Here is a 22,715-nt window from a genome sequence, read left to right as displayed (position 1 = left end):
TGGTTTTGAAATCAGCTACCTTACGTATGAAATGTTCTCTTCTACCGTGCAATACAGGTTTCGGGATTAAATGTTCAGTGAACTTTATTATCGCAAATATCAGTGAGCTCGTATTTGGAAATAAAAATCGAGTTGCCTTTAACAGGACACTTTTGTTTGACTTTCGTGACGAATGTCAAAGACACGAAGTCACGATCAATCGGTAATCCTATGCACTTTGAAGGACTGTAACACGCTCGATATCAAGTCACGTTATTTACTTTCCGAAAAATTTCAACAACTCGAATAATGAGAATAAAATGTTAAACGAAGTACGAAGATATCAATTTCCAGACAAAATTACGCACTTGAGCACCATTTATGAGAGAAACAACAACAGCAGGTAGGGAAAGACCGAGACCAAAAAGAGCCTGATTTTTCCAATCCATATTGGAATAACTTAAAATTTAAAAAAGTTCGATTTCATTAGAGAAATCGTTCTCATCTTTTCAAATGTCTTAACGAGATAGTTGCTCCCGTTCGTATTTATGCGCCAAATATGCTTGTTTTTCCGCACACAGATGGCAGCAGGAAATTGAGGAATAAGTTGGGGAAAAAAATTTACGTTGCAGCTATGCGGTTTATTTACATCTGAATATAAAAACACAGTCAAATGCGTGAATGGATTGAATTCATCTGGCTGTAAAAATGGGTAATTTACGCAACCGGGGCAGCGTTCAAGTGATAGGGCCTACTCTAACGATTACAGTTGATGCTGGAAGAAAGTTCAAAGTAGGTCTACTTTCCACGAGAGCACAAAAATTCGACAAAATTCAAGCTGGCCCTAATATCAGTGTTTTTTTCCTCCGCAAAGATTATCGGCGTTTTTTTGTCGCTGGAAAACCGTATAACGAAAAAAAATATGAATGCATAAAACGTTGGCTATACAACTAGATACTTTTTCTTCTCGTGCCGCGGAGCCAGCGTCCTTCACATATTGCATAACCCACCGATTTCCAAATGGAATTTCTGCCAATATTCTTCGAAATAACGGCTTCGTCACAGAGACGCTTTCGGCATTGATTTCCATCAAACTTGTTAAGAACATTATTCACTTTTGACTGTATATTCAAAATCTCAGCTCGTCAAAATCACTAGAGGGAGGTCATATTTAAGTAGCGCTCAAACATTTTTCCCATTAACCGCTAAAACAGACATTACTCTTCTGCTTGGAAAATGAAATCACAAGGTAGGCTAATAATCGATGAAAAAGGCTGGAACTTTGTCGTCTTTTTTTATTTGCCAAGCCCTTTCACGCATCCGTTTGCAAATGAAGGTTTTATCGACAGAATCGTTTATCCGTGGGAGAGGTTGGCATTCTTTGAGAGAAAAAGAGAATGTTTTTCAAAGAGACGGGCGGATGTTTATATAATCCGGCAAAAGGCATAGCAACCAGTAACGCTATATACGTGGTTTACTGTTAATCCAGATCTTTCTATTCGAATGACGACGTTATGAAACGAGGGGGAACAAAAAAAAAAAACCTAAACAAATAAAAAAACGATCGTTTGGCTCGATGGCGCCAGATGAATGCGGGACTTTCTCTTCAACTATCTGGCGAACGGAGTTCATATCTGTTGCTAAAGTTGTTGGTGAAATTTTTTCTTTTGAAGAAAATCAAAAGAGGAAAATATGCCAACTGGGAGACGGTTGTTCGTTATGGTTAGTTGTACCAATATAACGACACGCCAAATTGATTGCAATCCAATCTCATCGGTTGACTGCATGTACATAATAATGAAAAATCTTACGTAAGAAAATCAACCGAAAAACATGTGAGAGCTAGAGTTTTTTTTTTGTTTTTTTTTTTTCGCCGTATAGAAAGAGAGAGAAACGAAGACAAACGGATTGTTACTCAAGGCCGTGAGGCCTCCGCATAGTCTAGTCGTGACGAAACACGACTGATTCGTGAATTATTCATAAGGCGTGATCCTCTTCATTCCAAAAACTTTTTTTTTTTCTCGTTGCCTCTTACGTTGTGTCTTATTTTCTTCATTTCCATTCGAAAACAGTAATTAACTGATTGGCTTTTGTTTCATCAAAACACGAACGTCTTGCCTTCGTTCTTCTTTATCCCCAAGAACTTTTTTTCTTTTGAATTCCATAAATGCATCAGTATGTCAAAAAATAATAATAATGGTAGAATAGAGAAGGGGGAAACAAGCTTATCGAGGTATGTGAAAAGAATCATAAAAAGCAATCTGCGTGTACAAGAGCTGGGATCTTCTGTAACCCGCGGGCAAGGCCGCTCCTACCTGAGCCAGCCGAGAAATCTACGTGCGGCTGTTGATGCGAAGGCCATCTCTCGCACCTCTCACTGTCTCTGCCGACTTGCTGCCTCCTCGAAGGAGATGAACACGAAACTAAATAGAGAAAGAGTAGAAAACGTGTTTTCATAAACAAGCCGACATGTCGCCCGTGCTGCGCGTGTTTGCTTAACCTTGCCATGCGGCAACGAATGAGAACGAAAATAACCGTAAAATGTCACTTCTCATTTTAAAGAGCTGTTATAATCGGCTCTTATTTTATGATTGGTGAATCGGACCGAGGATGTTCCATTGGATGACCGTGGTGGACGTACGTCGACACGCTGAGGGAAAGGATATATACAACTATCACCATAGACTACTCTCTCTCTTTCTTATTGTCTGCGTGTACGTGTGTGTGTGTGCGAATAGGTTGATAAGAGTACGCGACAAGCACGACGGAGGGAAAGTGTTAACAAGTCGAATGTATTATCTCAAAAATATCTAAATATGAAACAGGAAAAAGGCAATCTTATTTATGTACGCGTTTGCTTAAATTCAAAATCCTGTGCCTTTGCCATTGTGAGAGTTCTTTTGGGAATGAATCCAAAAGGATTTTGATGTCAACAGACGACAAAGGGGGGGGAAAGACAAACAACCAAAATCCCTCCAAGTTTCTTTTTCTTCTTCTTCGCCAAATAGCAGTATGTTGATAGCGTCGAACGGGCTTGTATATACTGGGTCTTGTTTCTATTGGAGAGTTGGCTGGCCCTTTGCTAAAACGATGCTTTCGCTTTTTTAGAGGTCGGTGTATAGGATTTCACGCGGGCCGATCTCGGTCACATCGCCACAGTGTCAAGCCATTAAAGGGCAGTATAGGCACTTTGATGGAGATCATAGACGATATAGGCGTTGGTTTTCTTCGAGACTTTTCTTGTTTATTGGTTAACATGGGGATACCAACACATCAACTGACGCCCCATTAGTTTCTTGTCTGCCACGATTCGCATGAAAAATAACAGCGATGTCACAATAACACGCCAAGTTGAACCTCGCTCGTTACCCTTTTGCCCAACAATTGTCTTGGTGTCTTTTGCTTCTAACATGTCATTTACATAAGGAAAAACATATAATAGATAGCCTTATTTTTTCAGATTTGGACAGTTTGTGCGCGCTTGGCGTCATTCACGTATCTTGCGAAACGGCACAAAGAGAAAGAGATAATGACAATCATCATTGTATGCAATATTATATATACATAGGGGAGTCAAGGCCGAAGAGAGGAAAAGCACGATCGCCATTCAATTTGAAACGTCTCATTAAAAAATTCCGAGCTGAATCGAATTTCTTTGTGGCTGCGTACGTAATTTGTCCCAACATACAAAATTTACCTGTGCTGCTTGTGTCTAGCGATAAACTAGTAGGACATAGCATCGATCCGTCAATTTTCTCAGAGAAGATATTCAAACACCGACATCTTACGATGAGCTAGAGACGAGAAATGAGGTACGTATAGTCGGTCTGTTACGTGTGTTAACGGTATGCACAAGTCGGGCACAAAACAGGCTACGACCTGACACACTGACTTACTTTTAGGCACCTTTACCACACGCACAGATGTAACTGATTGGACGGTCTGTCGGTTCTTTCTCTACTCAACTCCCCTCTTTTTTTTTCTTTCTTTCATTTTCTCTCTTTCTCTCAAAACGAAATGACGATGAAATAATACAAAAAAAACCCAAAATATTAAATTTCTCGTCCTTTCTCTTGCCTCGTTATTATTATTTCTTAAGGAAACTGCACCCAAGAAAATAGGATCATCAATAAGGGTTTCCCTTCCTCCTCCCCTCTTTCTCTGATGATTTTGATTCCATTTAACGAGTTCTTCGAACGCAACTTGCCTTTCAAAATGACGTCACTGTCGAGACATGTTATATTTGACGGTACCTCGAAACAAGACAGTTGGAATGTTATACCAGTGCTGTCAATTTACATCATCCGGCTTCGAAGACAAAAGCGGGACGTTGTTCATCTTCTAATTCATTTTTTCCCCCCCGAATTCCGGCTTTAAAGGAGAAAAAAAAAAAATGTATAGCCGCCATTTTCACAATAAAATGTAGACTCTTCCTTTCTGACTGTTCCGGCTGCATCCCGTCGAAGGATAGTACGACCCTACCATTACCATAAAAATGTTTGTTTCATTGCCTAAATGGCCTATAAACCTTGAGCATTCGAGTTTTTTTCCTTTTTTTTTTTTTGTTGGGCATTGTCTATATTTTAAATTGCTTTTTTTCTGGAAATTCCAATGATGGAGTGGATCTCTTCCGTCAACTCAACGAGTCCATATTTCTGCTCAATGTTATAAATACGCAAATGACAACGCGCATGCGCCCGCATGCTGCGCCAGGCCTTTTACCTTCAGTTCGTGATAGGTGCGTTTCGTCTTTTGTTTTCAGCCTTGTCTAATGTATGGTAACACGTGTCTACTTTGCGAACATTTTTCCCGTCGATGCAATAAGGGGGGACTCTTTGTCATTTTTATGTTTTACCTCATCTACATTTCTGACGCTTTAAAAACGGATTTTTCCTTTTGCAATCCGAATTTCGTGAGATTCGAGTAAGTTCGAAGGGCGATTCAAACCCACAGGAGCTCCGTACGTATGCCGTGTTCTCATTTGATGTAAAATTGCATTTCTCTTTTGGGTGAAATCATTTGGAAATCATTTGGGTACATTTTTTTTATTCGAAAAAAAACACCTTTTTGTACCTTTTTTCCTTGTTTGTTTTGTTTTTTTGCTTTGTAGGTTGACGTGGACGATGAGCCGCAATAAAATTAGTCGTGCCATCTGCAATATTCTTTTTACTTAGTATATACTACCCCAGTAGTCTATTACTATGTAGAAGTAAATAACAAACGAGACACACATCTTCTTTTTCTGTTGGCGTTAAAACGCCGTCATCTGTGACGTCCGTCCATTGCCCAGTTGTTGTTGAGGGATGTGGAAGCCAAATCGAAGATATAATTTACCATCTTCGGGACATACTAGCGGGGGGCATTTGGTTATCAGCCAATGGGAGCCCTGGCGTATAGACAGCGAGTCCTGTGCGGTGTGAGCCGTAGGTGCTGAGGAGGAACCCTGAAGAGAGGAGACTTTTGGCCGAACTGGAAGGGAAACCAAAAAGGGGGCTGGACTGCTTCTTTTGCCTACCTGCGTCTTTCCAGCAGCACACGCCGGTAGTGAAAGTTGTTGCAGGGTATCTAAAATCCTCCAGTCGCGCAGCCAACACACTTCAGTCGTGATCCGCACCGAACGAACGACAGTTCGCTGCTTCGAAAGATCCTCAGCTATCCAAACGTTTTGGAAAAACAAACAAAACAAAAGTGTTACAAACATAATTTTTTATTTTGAGAAAACATTGAAAGAGACATTTAAAAATTGATTGACGTAAATCAAAAGAACTAACACGAGAAAAATTAGTCTGACGATGTTTATCTGTTGATCGAACAGAGTTGCAAGAAAGTGAACACTTAATTAAGATTTTCAAAAAAGAGCTACCGAACGAAACGCAGCGGTGAGTCATCTCAGGTGACAAGGTGAGTCCGATTTCATTCTTGTAATGATTTTGATTTCGTTATTTTGTCGTGTCATTTGTAGTTACGTGATGAAGTGGTCAAGTCTCTTGCGTGTTTTTTTTTTATTATTATGTGCCCATACCAAGTCTTGGGCCATAGAAAGTGGCCTCGGTTCTTCTCTTCCAAATCTCGGTCGACGATGGTAGAAGGATCACTAAAAAGAGAGGGCTGATAGACCAAGAGGGGTGGTAAGGAGAGGAGAAGGGGGGAGAAATTGAGGACGCCGTTCCCGGACCCCTCACGTTTTTCACGTTCGTTCTGGCGACTTTCTTTCTTCTCTCCGTCCTCCTCCCTTTTTCTTTATTTAAAAAAAAAAAAGAAAAGAAAATGTTGTTGGGTTCTTTCTCTTTTTTCTTTCTTTCTTTCTTTCTTTTAAAAAGAAACACATTTCCCCATACTTTGATGTGGCCAAAGAAGAAGTTCCATACCTCCGGGTCGTCCTTTCTCCAGCTGGCGGCATATTAGAGCTTTCTCCACTTCACTACAACTTCTTTCTAGATTCAAATTTTTTCTTTTTCTTTTAAGGACACAGACATTTGTTCCTTCCTTTTTTTTTTTTTTCTTATTTCTTTTTCATTTAAGCCGGCCATTCCTTGCTCTCATTCTTTCTCCCGTCAGCTGGTCTCACCTTCTGCTATCCAGAATTCTGTCTGAATGTACAATACTATTTCATCACCGGAAGCCATCGACTGAAAAACAAAAAAACCATAAAAAACACATCAATCCCCCAGAAAGAAAGAAATAAATAGAAATAAATATGCGGTGATAACCAAATAGAGCGTGAGTCGTTCACCTGCTTGCACGTGGCGTCAGCCAAAGTTTTGCATACTTATTTCTATCTCGATCATTCATAGGTCCCATTCGGGAAGAGGTCACCTTCATGTCATCTGTTTTAGGTTTTTTTTTTTAAATCACTTGTCCCGTCCCTGCGATATATAGCGGAGACTTGAAAGGATGATAAGAAAATCGGACGAAAGTCCTCCTATAAGAACACAGTGAACCCAACAAGCCACGCTGGCACGTTACAAGGTCGTGACTCGTTTGGTTAGTTTTGCGTTTAAAATACAGGATTTCCGGATGTCGTCAGCATCTTGTTGCACCTACGTTTCGGTTAACAAGTCACCGACGGGTACATGCTATCTGTTTGTTTTATCTGCACGTTGACATTAAAACAGAAAGAAGAATAAAAACTACTTGCCTTTCCCATACTGAAGAAACACGTTTTTGCGAGAAAGGGATGTGACTCAGCAGAAAGTACTTTTTCAAATCAGTGGTTTGTCTTTTTTTAATGCTAGATAATGTTTCTAGTAGTTTTGTGGGTCGTCTTCTTAGTAATAGTGAATTGTAACTGGGAAGATAAGTGAAAGACTCCGTGACAGGCACAAGTCGGCCCGTTTGCTGAACAAGTTCACCTTGAACCTTCCGGTAGTTTTTGTGAGAGGTTTCTAAAGAGATGCCCCATGTTGTGCCAATTTTTACCAAGATGCAAAAAATCATGCCCAAATAGGGAGAAACAAACACGTATTCAATGAAATAATGTGATTCTTTTTGAACGGAATCCTTTCACCTGTCACAGGTTGAAGAATGGCGCCCAAAGAGATGCGCTACTGCTTTCCATTAGCCCGGATTTTGCTGTTGATTTGCCTGTGCCTGCGCCAGCCATGCCATCCATTTCGATTCCGGCTTTACTGACAAAGTTATTATCGACGGACAGCAACAGCTAGTGCGGACAAGGAGAGACACACTGGTCAAGCACAAGACGCAGCATTTGAAACCGGCCATCGAGATCGAACCGATCAACGAGAAGGTCCGTGTGGCGATGCCCCATTTCAATGTCCAGGATTTAACGACGTACGCCAACCAGGCGGCCTCGGCCATAGCTGCCCGTTTCGACGAATTCGAACCAACTCTTTTGGCCAGCAATGGTAAGCTCTTGGCCCGTTTCCCGGGGAACATCCTCGACACTCCATGACACGTGAAAGTCGCACAAGGGAAAGCTCCCCCTTGTCTGAAACGGCCATCGTAATACTTTTGTAGAAACGATAGGTCTGAGTTTCTTTTTAATTTCTAATTAAATACCGGTATTAACTTTTGGACATTGTCATTGTTTGTTTTTCTTTTCAATTCATTGACTGTCCAGTTCGATATCCCTAGTTGTCCCACTAACTACGACAGTTTTCTCTTTTCTTATTCAAACCTTCCGAATATCGTTTCGAAATTCGCGCGGTCGACCTCTTTTCTGTTTCTGAATTTCAAATGCTTTTCAGGATTACCTTTTCAAATATTTTAAATGAAAACGGAAGGTCTCGCTTCGCATTCAAGGCTCCGTACCAATTAAAAGAACATTAGCTAATCCTGGTTTGAAAAACAGAGTTGGAAAAGATGCTAACGTTGATTGTTTCCGCATTTCTTTTGCAGAAAGTCGACTGCAAACTTCAAGCGCTGCCTGGTTTATGGCGGCCTCTCACAAGACCAAGGTTGTGGCTAAAAACATCTCTCGTATCGCATTGATGGCTGAAGAGACAACCAAATATTTTGCTCAAGGGTAATGATGTCATGTCTCCATGGAAACGTGGGAAAAACGACGATCTGTCAACCATTCGTTGCGTTCTCTAACTTTCAATTCTTTTCGACGGACCTTCAGATTAAAATTAACGAAGGAACAAATCACCTTCGCCCTACCGACCATGGACGTCCGCAACACGGTATTGGCAGATCAGTGTCCGCTCGAAGTCGATTTTCCGTGCCAGCCACGGAAATACAGAGCCTACAATGGCTATTGCAACAATGTGCAGAATCCTCGCTGGGGTAACGCCAACACAAGATACTTGCGGTTCCTCCCACCCGATTACAGTGACGGTAAGGACACAGTGACATGTTAATCATTCTTCTACCGCCCACAAGTTGTGGCTCTGTCGACACACCGGGATAGACAATTAATTATTATTTTGTTCATGATGGATGAGTCAACTATTATTTTTTGGTGTTCTTGCCCTCAATGGGAGCGCAGGTGTTAGCATTCCTCGTCAGGCTAACGACGGAACGTTCCTTCCCAGTGCCCGAGATATTTCGCTAGCCGTTCACAAAGACGTGGACAATCCGCATCTTCACCTGACGGCCATGGCGGCCATCTGGGGACAATTAGTGCACAACGATATCTCCCACACGCCGCAAATGGCTGGTGAGTTTTCTCTTCCCTCTTCGGTGAACCATGTTATTCTAAAATCCCACCCCTTCTTCTTTCCCTTACCCTTCGTTCTTATTTATTTTTTCCGCTGCGTCACGAATGTTGTTCCTTCGTGTTGGGGGGAGATAAACTTTCTCTTCAGAGGACTGTCCTCCATTAACTTGCGTTTGTCTGACCCTTTATTTTATTAACACACACACACACATTCTGTATGTACTTTAGGTTTTCTGGGTCAACGCCTGAGGTGTTGTGGCGTGAATTTGCACGAATTCCATCCCGAATGCTACCCAATCCGGCTGCCAGACAGTGATCCTGTCAACGGTCAAATTAACATCAAATGCCAAGAGTACGTCAGATCGGGAACGGCACCCAGAGTAGGCTGCACGCTCGGCCCTCGTGAGCAAATCAACCAGGTCACGAGTTTTTTGGATGGATCGACCATCTACGGAAGCTCGGTGGAGGAGGCCAACGACTTGCGGCTTTTCCGAGCTGGGCTAATGAAGACCCAAGCCGGACCCAGAGGCACAACCAAAGGCCTTCTTCCGCCTGACGACAATATCATCGACTGCAACACCAAAAATAAGGATGTCAAGTGAGTCACGAGAAAGTGTTTTCCCTCTAGACAGGAGAGAGTAATAGCCGACGGATTTTCCGTCACTCTTCAATGGAAGTTCCAGTAAGAATAGAAGTGTGAGAAAACTGGCAAAAAGGGGAAAAAATTCTACATTTTATTACGGGATGAAATGAAAGCCTTTTAACGTTGAACACTTTCACCAGCACTTTTGAACGGTCGGGGAAAAGAAAAACGATAGATTCTTAACTCTCTCCTTCAAACTTATTGAGCTTTCTCAATAATAACATTCGTTTCTTTATTTTATAGGTGCTTCAAAGCGGGAGATGTTAGAGTTAACGAGCATACAGAGCTAACAGCCCTTCACGTTATTCTGATCCGTGAACACAATCGCCTGGCCGAGGAATTGGCTGTCATCAATTCGCATTGGTCGGATGAAACGTTGTTCCAGGAAGCCCGGCGGATCGTTGGCGCTGAGATGCAGCATATTACCTATTCGGAATTTTTGCCCGTCATTCTCGGCCAGACCATTATGGAGAAATATGGACTTGAGCCGGAATCGACCGGTTATTTTACCGGATACGACATCAACATTAATCCAGGTGTGGCTAATTCAGTGGCGGCTTCAGCTCTCCGATTCGTCGCCTCCCTTCTTCCTAAAAATATGGGTCTGTACCGAAATGGACGCAAAATTTCGGAACAAAAAATGGGTTCCAGTTTTTACGCTCCTTTCGAACTTTACGAAGCCAATGGACTCGATGAAATTATCGAAGGTCTTGCCAGGACCCTCTCACAATCTGAGGATCCATCCATTAACGATGTGATGACCAATCACATGTTCCAGGAGAAACCTGGCAGTAAGTTGATGAATTCCTGATTGCTTCTTATTTTTAGCTAACGAAAAAATGTTTTGAATTTCAGCCGCTGGATTGGATTTGGCTGCACAAATTATTCAACATGGACGCGATCACGGAATTCCGGGTTACGTGAAATGGCGTGAATTTTGCGGTCTTCCGGTCATCACGACGTTCGATCAACTTACCGATGTGATGAACGGTGCCACTATTGCCACGTTGAAGAGCATCTATCGCCACGTCAACGATATCGATTTGTTTACCGGCGGATTAGCCGAAACACCCAGCGCTGGTGCGGTTGTTGGACGCACTCTAGGTTGTCTCATTGGCCGTCAGTTTCACTATCTACGACGTGGTGATCGTTACTGGTACGAAAATGAACTGCCTCCCTCATCTTTCACTAAAGGTAATTTCCTTTTAATTCGTTTAGTTTGTCGTTAGTCCTAATGTTAGATGACATTTACAGATCAACTTCACGCCATCAGAAAAGTGTCATTGGCTCGTTTGATTTGCGACAACAGCGATTCCATCAATCAAATTCAACCACGCGTCTTTTTGATCAACGATCCTTTCTTGTAACTTTTCAATAGACCTTTCCCATTTTGCATTAGGTTCTTATCCGATCGCACTTTTGAATTGCAGAAACGCTGACATGTCTTGCCATGATGGAGTCATCCCCAAGATGGACCTTGGCGCATGGAAAACTGCTTCACCGCATTTCGTCATCCCGGAAACATTGCTGGAAGAGTCTGTGGTGCGCGCAAAACGTGAGGCCGAGGATTACCTGACATTGGAAGAGACCCTACAATTGACAGCTGGTAAGTGTTACCTTGAAACCTGTGTGAAAGCTCCTAGACGCCATTGCTGTTGTCAAACAACAAACCAAAAAAAAAAAAAAATTATAATAATAATGACGAGACGCAAACGAACCGAATGGTTAATACGAAATGACGAGACTTGTGTGTGAATGACTACACAGCTGTTGGTGCTGCTTCGACTCGACCCAAGAGACAGATTTCAAGCTTCAACCCCATAACGAATTTGAGTGCCTGGACCCGAACGGCCAATCAAAATACTGACAAGAGGGCCAACTTCCTAACCTTGCACTCGCTGGTAACTCCGGCACCGCTCAACCGCCGCCAAATGTCCCCACAAACCATCCTAACAACCATTCACCCTTCCCTGAGAGCTTGGCTGGCCCCGCTCATCTTCCCTAGACTCCGTACTGCCCATCACGAAGGCCATGGTTTCGAGGAGCGTCAAAGTTTTGAGCAGCCTCGCTTTCACGGAGCCAGCGCTCAGGCCCTCAATCAATACAATCTTGACCAGCACCTGTTGAACCTGCTGTTGGCCAGCTATGGCGAAGGCGAAGTTGAGACGGACTCGTATGGACCACGAAAACGGGAGGCGGTGGACGTTCTTCAAGATTCGGCTCGAGTAGCTCATCACGTGAACGGCTTGTTGGCCGATTACGAGAGTCAACGTAAGTTCCCTCCCCATCCCACCTCGCCTGACGCTCGGGACGCACTTGCCACCTCTCCGAAATTCCAAAACAAATCTCCCTCCTTATCCCCACACAACAAAAACGCTTTGACGCTTGTTTTCGCCAGTTCTTTCATTTCTCACCCAACCTACGAGCGGTTGTTTGTTAATTATAAGGCAGCATTGTAACGTGTTTCGGACAAACAAAACAAAACAACAATAACATTGGGAAGGTACTCTCTAATTTGGTTTTACACCTCGCTCTCACCAATAGGATGAAGGAAATTTGCATGGGAAAACAACGCTAGGAAAGCGTGGTGTCTTGCTGGGCGTGTTTTGACAATGTTTTTGAAATTTTCAGATTTCATTTTTCTATTGTAAAACGATTGTTCAAGGAAATTGACTGGGCCGATCGGCTGGCCGCACTCTTTGAAATGCACGAAGAGCACGAAATGCCTGTGCATGATCAGAAAATCAAGTCGCTCTTGTTATACTATAATTTTTGAATGTTTCATTATTTTTTCTAAGCAGGTAAAGGAGCTGATCCTAAATCTCCTGTTGGTACGGCTTTTAGCTTCAGCAGACCCAAACGTCAAGCGAGTGCTATCGCAAACATTTCGCGTGTTCTCCAGTTTGCTTCCAAACGATTCGTCAATAGTTTCCTCAACCTGTAAGTCTATCTATTATTTCAATTCTTTCTATAAGAAGATTTCAAATTCATATTTTCCCGTTCGAACGTAACAGTGTCAATCAAAAGGACGTCGAGTCACAACCACAGCCGTCCACTCTTCAAGAATTGATGAAGGTCTTGCCGAATATCGACGTCAGTGAAGTCGTTGATATTCCCAAGGTGTTCCAGTGCGATGAACAGACGCTACCGTGCGACCACACGAGCAAATACCGCACTATGACAGGCTGGTGTAATAACCTTAATTTCCCCGAATTGGGCAAATCTCTTAGGGCTTTCGTTCGCCTCCTACCACCAAAATACGAGGACGGTACGTGCTAGTGAATATTTCTCATTATCCATTGCATAGTTTCATGTACCTTATTTGGTTTATTAGGGCTATCCACAATGCGTGCGACTGCCGTTTCGGGCCGTCCGTTACCTAGTGCCCGCATGATTTCGGCTAATATTCACAACGATGTCAGCGCTCCGCATACCCGCTACTCGCTGATGGTCATGCAATACGCCCAGCTGCTCGATCACGATCTGACATTCACACCTGTCAACCGTGGATTCGGTGGTTCTATTATCGATTGCAATAGTTGCGATTCCGCAAAAACCGTCCATCCGGAATGTGCTCCAATTGCTGTACCTCCCAATGATCCTTGGTTCCCGCATATTGAACGCTCTACCGGCCGTCCTAAATGTATTCCATTCACGAGATCTTTACCTGGACAGTTGACTCTCGGTACTTGACTTTGTTCTTTTAGTAGATAATAATCCAGCCTTGTGATGCGCAATTTTTTAAATCTAGGTCATCGTGAACAGTTGAATCAAGTAACGGCCTTCGTTGATGGATCAAGTACCTATGGCAGCGATGTTTGCGAGATGCGCAAATTGCGCGCGTTTGTTGGCGGCCGATTGAATTCCACCCGTCATCCCATCCGCGGCAAGGATCTCTTACCTTTAACTGGAGAGCATCTCGAATGCAAATCCCCATCTGGCGTATGCTTCACTGGAGGTAGTTTATTGCTATTTTCATTCCATTTTATTCAATTTACTATACATATGTTTATCTACAGGAGACACTCGTGCCAGCGAACAACCTGGATTGACTTCCATTCACACAATCTTTATGAGAGAACACAATCGTATTGTTACCGAACTCGCCAAAATCAATCCTCATTGGAACGACGAACAATTGTTCCAGAACGGTCGACGCATTATGAGCGCAGAATTCCAGCACGTATCGTACAACGAATTCCTTCCGCGTGTGCTCGGATGGAATGCCATCCAACTTTACGAACTCAAAGTTCTTACCGAGGGTTATTACAATGGTATGAATTTTTTTTCAAAAGTACAATTTTCGAAACAATTAACTGAAAAATGATTCAAATAACAGGATACGATCCCACCTGTAATCCTACCATCTTTACCGAATTCTCCAGTGCGGCCTTCCGTTTCGGGCATTCGTTGTTGAAAGAACAATTCAAACGCATGGGAGCTAATTTCGTCGATCGTAAATCGAACGTGAAATTGCGTGACGTCTTCATGAACCCTGGTAATTCATTGGATTAATTAAGTCCTTCAAGTTCCACATCGTCAAAGTCGACTTTATTTTTAGATATCATCTACCAAGTCGGCATGATCGATGATCTTTTACGTGGCATGCTGGGAACCTCGATGGAAACTATGGATCAGTTCATCACTCACGAAGTTACCAATCACTTGTTTGAGGAGAAAGCCAAACCTTTCTCCGGACTTGATTTGGCCGCATTGAATATTCAAAGAGCTCGCGATCACGGCATCCGACCTTACAACGACTATCGGGCCTTGTGTAACCTGAAACGTGCAAGGACATTTGAAGATTTATCACGCGAAGTCACGCCAGAAATTATCACCCGTCTCAAGCAGACTTATGAACATGTCGACGACATTGACCTGTTCCCCGGTGGTCTCGCAGAGACATCCTTGCACGGAGGCCTTGTGGGTCCAACCTTTGCTTGTATCATTGCCATGCAGTTCCGTCAGTTGCGTAAATGCGATCGTTTCTGGTAAGTGTTGATTATTTTGAGCTTGGGTAATGCCTTGTTTTGAATTCGCATTCGTTTTTATTGGTCAGGTATGAAAATGGTGATCCATTGATCCGATTCACCGAGGCTCAATTAGCTGAGATCCGTAAAGCCACGGTGTCCAAATTGTTATGTGATAATTCTGACGGAATTGACACCACCCAACGATCAGCTTTCGATCAGAGCGAACCATTCCTGTAAGTTGCTATACTTCATTTTTATGTAGAACTTTGAAACAAACTGACGAGTTTTACAAACAGGAATCCACGGGTACCGTGTCGATCTTTGCCATCAATTGATTTGGAGCTGTGGAAGGAACGTGTGTCCTGCACAGTTGGATCAACCAACATTGAAGTTGGAAAGGCTGATCGCATTTCACCCTGTGTCATGTGTACCTGCACAAGAGAAGGGGTAATTTTTAGTTTATAATTTGAATCACTGACGAGCAGAAAATTTAACAGTTTGCCTTTGATTAACAGCCCATTTGCCAGTCACTGAAGGTAGTCAACTGTTTCCAATTGGCTCAGACTTTTAGCCCGGCTGCGATTTTGAACGATCACGTATGCAAAGTGCAATGCGCATTTGCTTTCCGAGCCTTCCCGCAAGTCGCTGCGGCGCAAGACCCCAATCAGCTCGGTTTCAGTTAAATTTTCTGCACGCTGACGAAAAATTGGGGGAGAAAAAAATGACAACACCATCAACGGAAAAGAAGAGAGTCCCTCCCCTACAACTGTTTTGGATTTATTATAAGAAATTTGTATAATCATCGGTACTACGATTTCGAAATTTTTTTTTCGGTCAGTAGTGTAATCAATTGGGAAATCTTGAATACGCTGGACGTCTGTATAAACAGTTTTTGCCAACTTTTATTTGAATCATATCAATGACTGACTTTCTTTAATCACCTCGACTTGGGTGTCTGTAAATTAGGCGCAGTCGCAAGTCAGAATTTGATGCTTTCTACATTTGGACTCGCTGCTGGTGCAAAACCAAGCGGATACGCAAGGTGATCCTCTTATCTAAATATATACTAAATGCTTGGCCTATCTGGTTGGCCGTGGCATTGCATCTTGTGGTACGATGAGTAATGACCTGCTAATTATGTAAGAAGAAAATATAAAATGTAAATTTAATTTCGGACTTAACAAATAATCCTGAATGTAAACGAATGTCATTTTCTTAATCAAGATGCAAGTATTTCACAAAAAAATCATCGCATTAGTCGTTCGGCATAAAACGTAATAGCGAATTATGAAAAGAAAGAGACCAACATATAACGGTTAAATGAAAAGCTAAATAAACATTATCAGCAGATAGAAAAAGAAACAAGATAAGCTAAGATAGACAAACTGTAACACACCCTTTTACCTGTGCAGAATTGTATATGAAAACTCGACGCGTTGTATAATCTGCTATCTTTATCTAGTATTGTGCCGTTCACTACATCACGCTACATCATAAAGATCGAACCCGCTAACTTGTTAGATAATTTCGTGTGTTGTTCGTTAGTCTCCCACTTCCAGCCCAGTGGGGCAGGTATAGCTCATCGAGAATAGAGAGATGCAGGAGAGACATAGAGAGAGAGGTAGAATCATCGAACAATGACCGAATTCATTACCCACAATTCTTTTTTTCTGCTTACAACATGGCGAGGGTAATCCATAAATGCATGTAACGTACCGAGCCATGTTGTTGCGCGCTGTTCAAACCACCATTGTTTTTTTGTTTTTTTGTTGTTTTTTTTGTTTTGTTTTTTTTTTGGGGGGGGGGGGTTATCGAATACGCTTATGATCACTATTTCGGAGAAATGTTGTTAACTATCCACGTATCGACTTATAAGGATTTGGCCATCATACATATTTTAGGCAGGGGACCAGCTATTTTAATTACTATTCATTTGTCAACGACACGGCTTACCCTATTCGTCTGGGACTAGTTTGGAGTGGAACCCAAAATCACCGGAACTGAAAAAATTCATAGCCGAGGATGGAATATTAAACAAGTTGATTCGTTACACGAACAAAGCCGCACGAAGGTGTGTTTGTTGCGCAGTCTGTTTAGCCGCAGGCAATTTTTTTTTCCGACGTTTCTCCGGTTTGGGCGTCGTGAATGCTCGTCGAAAACCAAGATGAGTAGAAGGAGAAAATTTTGGGAAAGGGCCAGCTCATACAAGTAGGAAAGCATAGCTCTGAAGTAGAAAACGCCTCCATAAAATAAGTCCCTTCTCTCCGTTGCCGCCCATTAAGTTGGGCGGCGTGCCTACCTGTTGAACACAGCACGCGCAACGTTACGATCCTTGCATCCCAGTGTGTTCGTGACGAGTGCTGGTGCGAGTGACGGTGTTGAGCTTCTGTCATCAAATTTCATCATAGTCGACACTCGGATTGTATTTTTTTAAGTATTCATTGTATGCCTGTTAGTTCACGCCGAGTGAGAAACGAATATGGAGTCGGAAAATGGAATCAGGAAGCACCAGCCGGCTACGATCACCGTATACCCTCAGCATCAGCAAGTTATTACCACCGTCACGGTACATCCGAATGATCAACCACCAGTTTCATCTGAACCGGGTGTTACGTACGTTCAGCTCAATCCAGGACATTTCACTACCATCGGTGGCATTTTGAAATTGATCCAAATCGTAAGTGGTTTCTTCTTATTTGGCTACTATATTAGCGAGGTGAATAGCGTGAGTAAACAACACGTTGTTTTCTCAACGATTTAATTGTGCGCTGAGAAAATGAAGTAATAAAAGGGGGAGGATCGACCTTCTGTTAATTAGCTACGCTGTCCCATTCCACAAAAGATTTCGCCATCCGAACGACCACGGTCCAAACACCTGATTGGATACTATCTATGTATGGCGATGCTGTTCTAGAAATTGTTGTTCGCATGACTGTTGATAAAGGAATCCAGCGAAAACGGGTTGGGCGATTAAATATATGTTAACAATAACACAGACGGAAAATTCTGCATCTCAAACCTCACATCCTCAATTTCTTCGTGCGTACTTTCGCCAGAAGGAGGTTCTTGCAACTCATCTCCATTTTTGGGCTTGTTGAACGTGTTTTGACCCACTGACAAGGCGTTCTTGCCTTGTGCGGTATCAAACTTTCACTCGATTTGTTCGTGAGACCAACGAAAGAAAAAAGCGGGTATTTCAAATAAGCAAAAAGGAGGAAACCGATTTGATTCTTATTTGGGTTTCACGCCCAAAATCGATTCAACTTAGACCACCGCTGTCGTTGCCCCCCTCTCGTGACCCGTGATATGCGAGATTTAACGATCGCGCAGTCGTTGTCAAGAGAGAAAATTGTCTTATCTGTACAAAAACATGGACCTTTGTATATACTGTCCCCCGCCGGGAAATCAGTAATGGGGCATAGTGATGTCGGTTAAGGATGACTTTGACCTTTTTGACCGATAATAGCTGATCTTGTATTTCTCTTTTCTTAAACGAAAAAAAAACGGCAGCTCTTTGCTGTTATTTGCATGTCATGCGCCTCACCAGCCTGGAAACCTGGAACATCTTGGTAAAAACCCTTTTTTAAATGTTAAGTTTATGGTAATGTTGCATAACATAACACTTTACTTGTATTCAGGTTTCTCTTTGTGGTCGTCATCTGTTTCATCTTGACTTTGTTTTGGATTTTTGCTCATCTGTTGTCACTTGTCAACAGTCTGAAAATCGGCGCATCTTGGCTATCCATTGTATGCCACTTATTTTATTATATTTCACGGTCTTCTAGTGTTGACGTTTTTCTGTCTCGTATATACAGGAATATGGATACAATATAGTAGCATCTTTGCTCTATTTTACGGCTTTCATCGTCCAACTGGCCGTCTGGGCTCCGGCTTCTAGTTATTTCACAAATTCCAATGTCGCTGCTGGGGTAATGTACCATACGCCATTATGAATAAATGATTCTAAATGTTAAACATTGAATTGTTCCCTTTTAGGTTTTCGCCCTGTTCAACTTTGTCGTTTACGCTTGCGCCACTTTCCTCCTTCACAAGGAAGTGAAAAATCAACCGAAATAACTGTGACATCATTTGCCCCTCTCATTTTGTTGCCACACACATCACTCACGCAATTGTTCCATTAATGGTTGTTTGTTTAAAATATTATAACTATATTAGGCGCCATCGTCTCTTACAAATAAATGCTTCGTTTTTTCTTTTGAAAAATAAACTATTAAATGTTTGACTATTTCACGTTGTTGTTGCAGACTTGATCAAATAGAATGTAGCAACCATTTAGCATCTACTGCCAAAAATAAAAGTGTACGTCAAGTGACGCATGAATCGAGTATTTAATTTGCTGGAAAGACGCAGCGTATTGTTATCTCAATGTCAAATAATAGGTACTATCGTGCAGGACTTTGTGCATCCTTTGCGTGTTGTCGAGTAAAGGCAGCCGGATGTCGAGAAGATGACTCATGCTGAGAAGAGTGATAAGGTCGTTACACCGATTCGTTGTGGCTTCTCGAGAAAACAACGGCCACAATAAAAAGAAAAATGAATAATCAAATGATAAGCGTCATACAGCGCATGCGCTCGCCGTCTCCAGGCCGGCGGCAGTAAAAGATGGAATAATGGGAAAGCTGGAGAGAGTGGGTCGCATGGATAAAAAAGGAGGTTTAACACAGAGGAGATGGAATGGATTGTGGGGGAATAGTTGGGCATAAAACGAGTCAAACTTTCCTCCCACCCACCTCCCTCAGTTTCATCCATTCGCCAAGCCCCTGCCTGTTAGTGTTGCCGATAGTCTGTGACCTACTTGGCGGCTTGGTGGTCGAAGAGACGCGCTCACGCTCCCGCTACACACACGACAAACGCAGCTGCACACACGCACTCGTCCCCAAACAAGCTGTTGGCGAATTGAATCAGGCGTATTCACAGAAGCCTTCCCATTTGGATATTCATTAAACGGTAACACACTGTCTCACTGAGTTTGCTTACAAATTAATCCGTAAATTCAATTAATCAACAACTGATGGTTGAGCTTGTGGTTCGGCGTGCTGGAAGAGCGTGAATGTGTTAATTCAACATATGACAAAGGAAGTGTTTCGGAATGCCAGGAATGACGAGGTCACTTGGCTCGCTCCCAAACGGACGTGACAAATGCTCAAATTCGTCCCAATCGATGGTTTATAGTGTGGGATTGCCTTTATTTGGCATGCAGAAAAGTTTCTCTAACTGTTTCCATGTTTTGCCAGTTGCGTTTTGCTGTTGGACTCTGTCGATGAGTGATGGGCCGCTCCCATCTGAAACATTGCCGCTTTGGGCGGAAAGCCAAGTTAGACACGATGAAATTTTCTTTTTCATTTGATTGTTTACCTCATGTCAAATGCAAGAACTTCGATAGACATTTTTATGCACCGAAAGCAAAAACAAAAAAAAAAAAAAAAAGAAGGTGTGGCCCAATGTGGGTGCGGCCCGGAAGTTTTATCTGTTCTATAAGTGAACTTGAATCAAGTTTTTATATAGTTGTTGATTGACGATGCATTCAGAGTTGTGTCAAACGTTATTTCATTTTTCCCCATCCATAACTAGGATATAAAACAACATGTCGCATAACGTGACGGTTACCCGGACGACCACTACCGTGACCACCACCTCGGCTATCCTACTGAACACGGGCTATTTAAAGACGACGGCCGGAATCCTCAAACTCCTGCAACTGGTGGGTTATATCCGCTGAGCGTAGACACCATAGATTCGTTTTTCAGTTCAGTTCAGTTCCATGACCTTTTTGTTTTTGCCTTTGCCCCAATAAGCTTGTGTCGATGCTCGAAATAGCTTCCCTGCGCCAAATACGCTATTCGTGTATACTGTACTACACAAATATAGCTCAAAGCCAAAAAATGTGGAAAAGAATGGTCATTCAGCAAGAACGAGAACTATTCGAGAATCAATTGTAAAGTTATGTGATTGTTGATTCACTTTTCTTTAAAACATTCCTAGATTCTGGGGTGCGTCATCGTTGGATTAGTCGGCCACTATTTCGTCCGAAGTAGTCCATTGTTTTTTACGGTAAGATTCGGCCAAGTTTGTTCCATAATTCAACTTTGTGAATACTCACGATCGTGATTCATTTTCAACAGGCTGAACTATTTCTGTTATTGATCGCTACAACATGTTTGATCACGACGACTTGCCTTCTGGCCAGCTGCCTCCTCTCCATTTCGACGGCCACCATTATCGCCAAAACCATGTTTGTAAGTTAATATTTATGCATTATTCTTCCTGCTGTTGCGGACCAGACGATATTGTGGATGGGGTAAATTGGGGTCACTAGTTCACGTTTCTGGAGATGCACGACGAATAAGACGCGACCGAAAGTTCACATTTCATTACATATCAAATGAATGGGGGTTTCTCAGGAACTAATCTACCATGGGATCGCGTTCTGTCTTTACCTGGCGTCGTCTGTCTACATGCTTGTGCAGACATCGCCCTATCAAAATCACAGAGATCCGAAGATAAGCGCCCTGATTGCGGCCGGGGTAAGTCTTTCTTTCAGCCATCACTGATTGTTGCGTCTCTTTTTTGTCTTTGTGTTTCTCTTGGGTCCTGGTCCTCCTCTCTTCTCCTCTTCATAACCCACTCAACTCCCCTCACATCACCATTCCTCCTGGCTGCTGGATGTTCCTTGGGGGCTGGATGTGCTTTTATCTAGGTCAGCATGCTTCTCATTCCCGAAAGTGTCCTCTACCTGTGTGCCACTATTTACCACTTGGTGGTTATCATTTCTCGCAATGCCGGATACTCCGTTGCGGAGTACGGCTACAGCAATAAGATATTTGCCGGGGTGAGTTAACACTAATAATTAGCAGAATGAAATACTGATCATTCCCCAGCCCAACACCTTATCTAGACCATTCCTAACCAACAGTTCCCTTTGTCGACGCAACCATCAGAGTCACTGAGAGAAGTTAATCCCTCTTCTAAACTGAACTACTATTTTTATTGCAGGCATTGGGCGCCATCAACACGGGCTTGTACTTTGTGAGTGCACTCTTGGCTTTCCGCATTTACAGACGTTCATAAACAACGCCCAAACAAAACCACCGCGAGCTTGAAAAAGTGAATTTTTGAAATCTCAAACTTCTCCTTATACGTGTTCTAATTTATTGGAGTCGTGACATCATTGATGGTCGCTTTCTAGTTATTCATTTTTGATTTTGAACTCGATCGTGGCTTCGAAAGGCAAGTCATTGATTAAGGTACCATTTCGTCATATTCCAGTGAATCAAATCACATGGTCTTATTAACTTGGGAAGTTGCTATACAAAGGCAGTGTTTAACAACAATGTGCTTGCAGTAATTCGTTCTTATTATTTCATTTCAAACTGCGACAGTAACAAACTGAATTTAGAGAGCTTAGTTCATCATATTGCATGTATTATTTTATTGGCATAACTTGAGGCATCTGGGAAAACCTTGCTGGTAAAATCAAATTGCATTCTGTCTGGAGCAGGAGTTGTTGCGGATTGTCAAAATCCGTCAGAAGATAGGGTCTAAATTTGTAAGGCCCGTTACACTATTATTTTTGACTTGTAAACTATGCTGCAATTGTAAAATTCGTGTAAGCCGCAAGGGGCGTTGCCAAGCAGAGCCTTCTTGGTGGCCGATATGGGCAATAGCCGTTGTTCGAATTTTTCCCCCTGTAGAAGCAGACGCCATTATTGTGTCAAAAGTCAGTTGAATAAATCAGTGATAGAACCTGCCTAAGTTTAACCCTCAAAAGTATTTAATCGCAGGTATTAACGTAATTATTGTTGCAGGTTAAGATTAATACTTTTCAGGAGTGCTACTTACTTTTTCGCTTCGCACAACAAAAATAGGAACTTAAAAGGATAGTGTAGATGGTCCAGATTTCTTCGCCGAAGATGTAAATGAAACCAGAAATTAGTTAAAAGTGAACTTGTAAAAGCACTCAAGATGATTGTGGTAATGG

General features: G+C 42.4%; 3 protein-coding genes across 5 annotated transcripts; all 3 read left to right on the top strand.

The window, feature by feature from the left end:
• The first annotated feature begins 7,499 nt into the window (after nucleotides 1-7,499).
• Nucleotides 7,500-15,885, top strand: LOC116917487. The gene is given in 21 exon segments (XM_045169391.1): nucleotides 7,500-7,565; nucleotides 7,567-7,844; nucleotides 8,338-8,464; nucleotides 8,564-8,778; nucleotides 8,930-9,100; nucleotides 9,329-9,698; nucleotides 9,987-10,534; nucleotides 10,599-10,937; nucleotides 10,998-11,106; nucleotides 11,174-11,349; nucleotides 11,511-12,014; nucleotides 12,545-12,683; nucleotides 12,758-13,011; nucleotides 13,078-13,428; nucleotides 13,495-13,701; nucleotides 13,763-14,017; nucleotides 14,083-14,241; nucleotides 14,305-14,734; nucleotides 14,803-14,949; nucleotides 15,013-15,163; nucleotides 15,232-15,885. Coding segments are annotated over 21 exon segments (5,160 nt in total). The 5' UTR covers nucleotides 7,500-7,503; the 3' UTR covers nucleotides 15,400-15,885.
• A 1,040-nt stretch (nucleotides 15,886-16,925) lies between these two features.
• Nucleotides 16,926-18,962, top strand: LOC116917012 (myelin and lymphocyte protein). Its single transcript, XM_032922355.2, has 5 exons — nucleotides 16,926-17,393; nucleotides 18,227-18,285; nucleotides 18,355-18,463; nucleotides 18,532-18,645; nucleotides 18,713-18,962. Exons 1-5 carry the CDS (start codon nucleotides 17,196-17,198, stop codon nucleotides 18,791-18,793), a joined length of 561 nt encoding a protein of 186 aa, XP_032778246.1. The 5' UTR covers nucleotides 16,926-17,195; the 3' UTR covers nucleotides 18,794-18,962.
• Nucleotides 18,963-19,502: 540 nt separating this feature from the next.
• LOC116917013 lies at nucleotides 19,503-22,484 on the top strand. 3 transcript variants are annotated; one of them, XM_032922356.2, is made up of 6 exons: nucleotides 19,503-19,684; nucleotides 20,309-20,438; nucleotides 20,720-20,788; nucleotides 20,860-20,973; nucleotides 21,435-21,566; nucleotides 21,731-22,484. In XM_032922356.2, exons 2-6 carry the CDS (start codon nucleotides 20,322-20,324, stop codon nucleotides 21,803-21,805), a joined length of 507 nt encoding a protein of 168 aa, XP_032778247.1. In that variant the 5' UTR covers nucleotides 19,503-19,684; nucleotides 20,309-20,321; the 3' UTR covers nucleotides 21,806-22,484. The 3 variants fall into 3 exon arrangements, with proteins under 3 accessions (XP_032778247.1, XP_032778249.1, XP_032778248.1); XM_032922358.2 differs by lacking the exon at nucleotides 21,435-21,566 and adding an exon at nucleotides 21,139-21,261 and having other exon boundaries at nucleotides 19,514-19,684; XM_032922357.2 differs by lacking the exon at nucleotides 19,503-19,684 and adding an exon at nucleotides 19,693-20,051.
• Nucleotides 22,485-22,715: the final 231 nt, after the last annotated feature.

Source organism: Daphnia magna, linkage group LG2 (assembly GCF_020631705.1).
Source record: "Daphnia magna isolate NIES linkage group LG2, ASM2063170v1.1, whole genome shotgun sequence".
In the NCBI taxonomy this organism is placed as follows: Eukaryota; Metazoa; Arthropoda; class Branchiopoda; order Diplostraca; family Daphniidae; genus Daphnia; species Daphnia magna.
The sequence above is the reverse complement of the archived record's forward strand: the minus strand, read 5'-3'. Positions and strand labels throughout refer to the sequence as shown.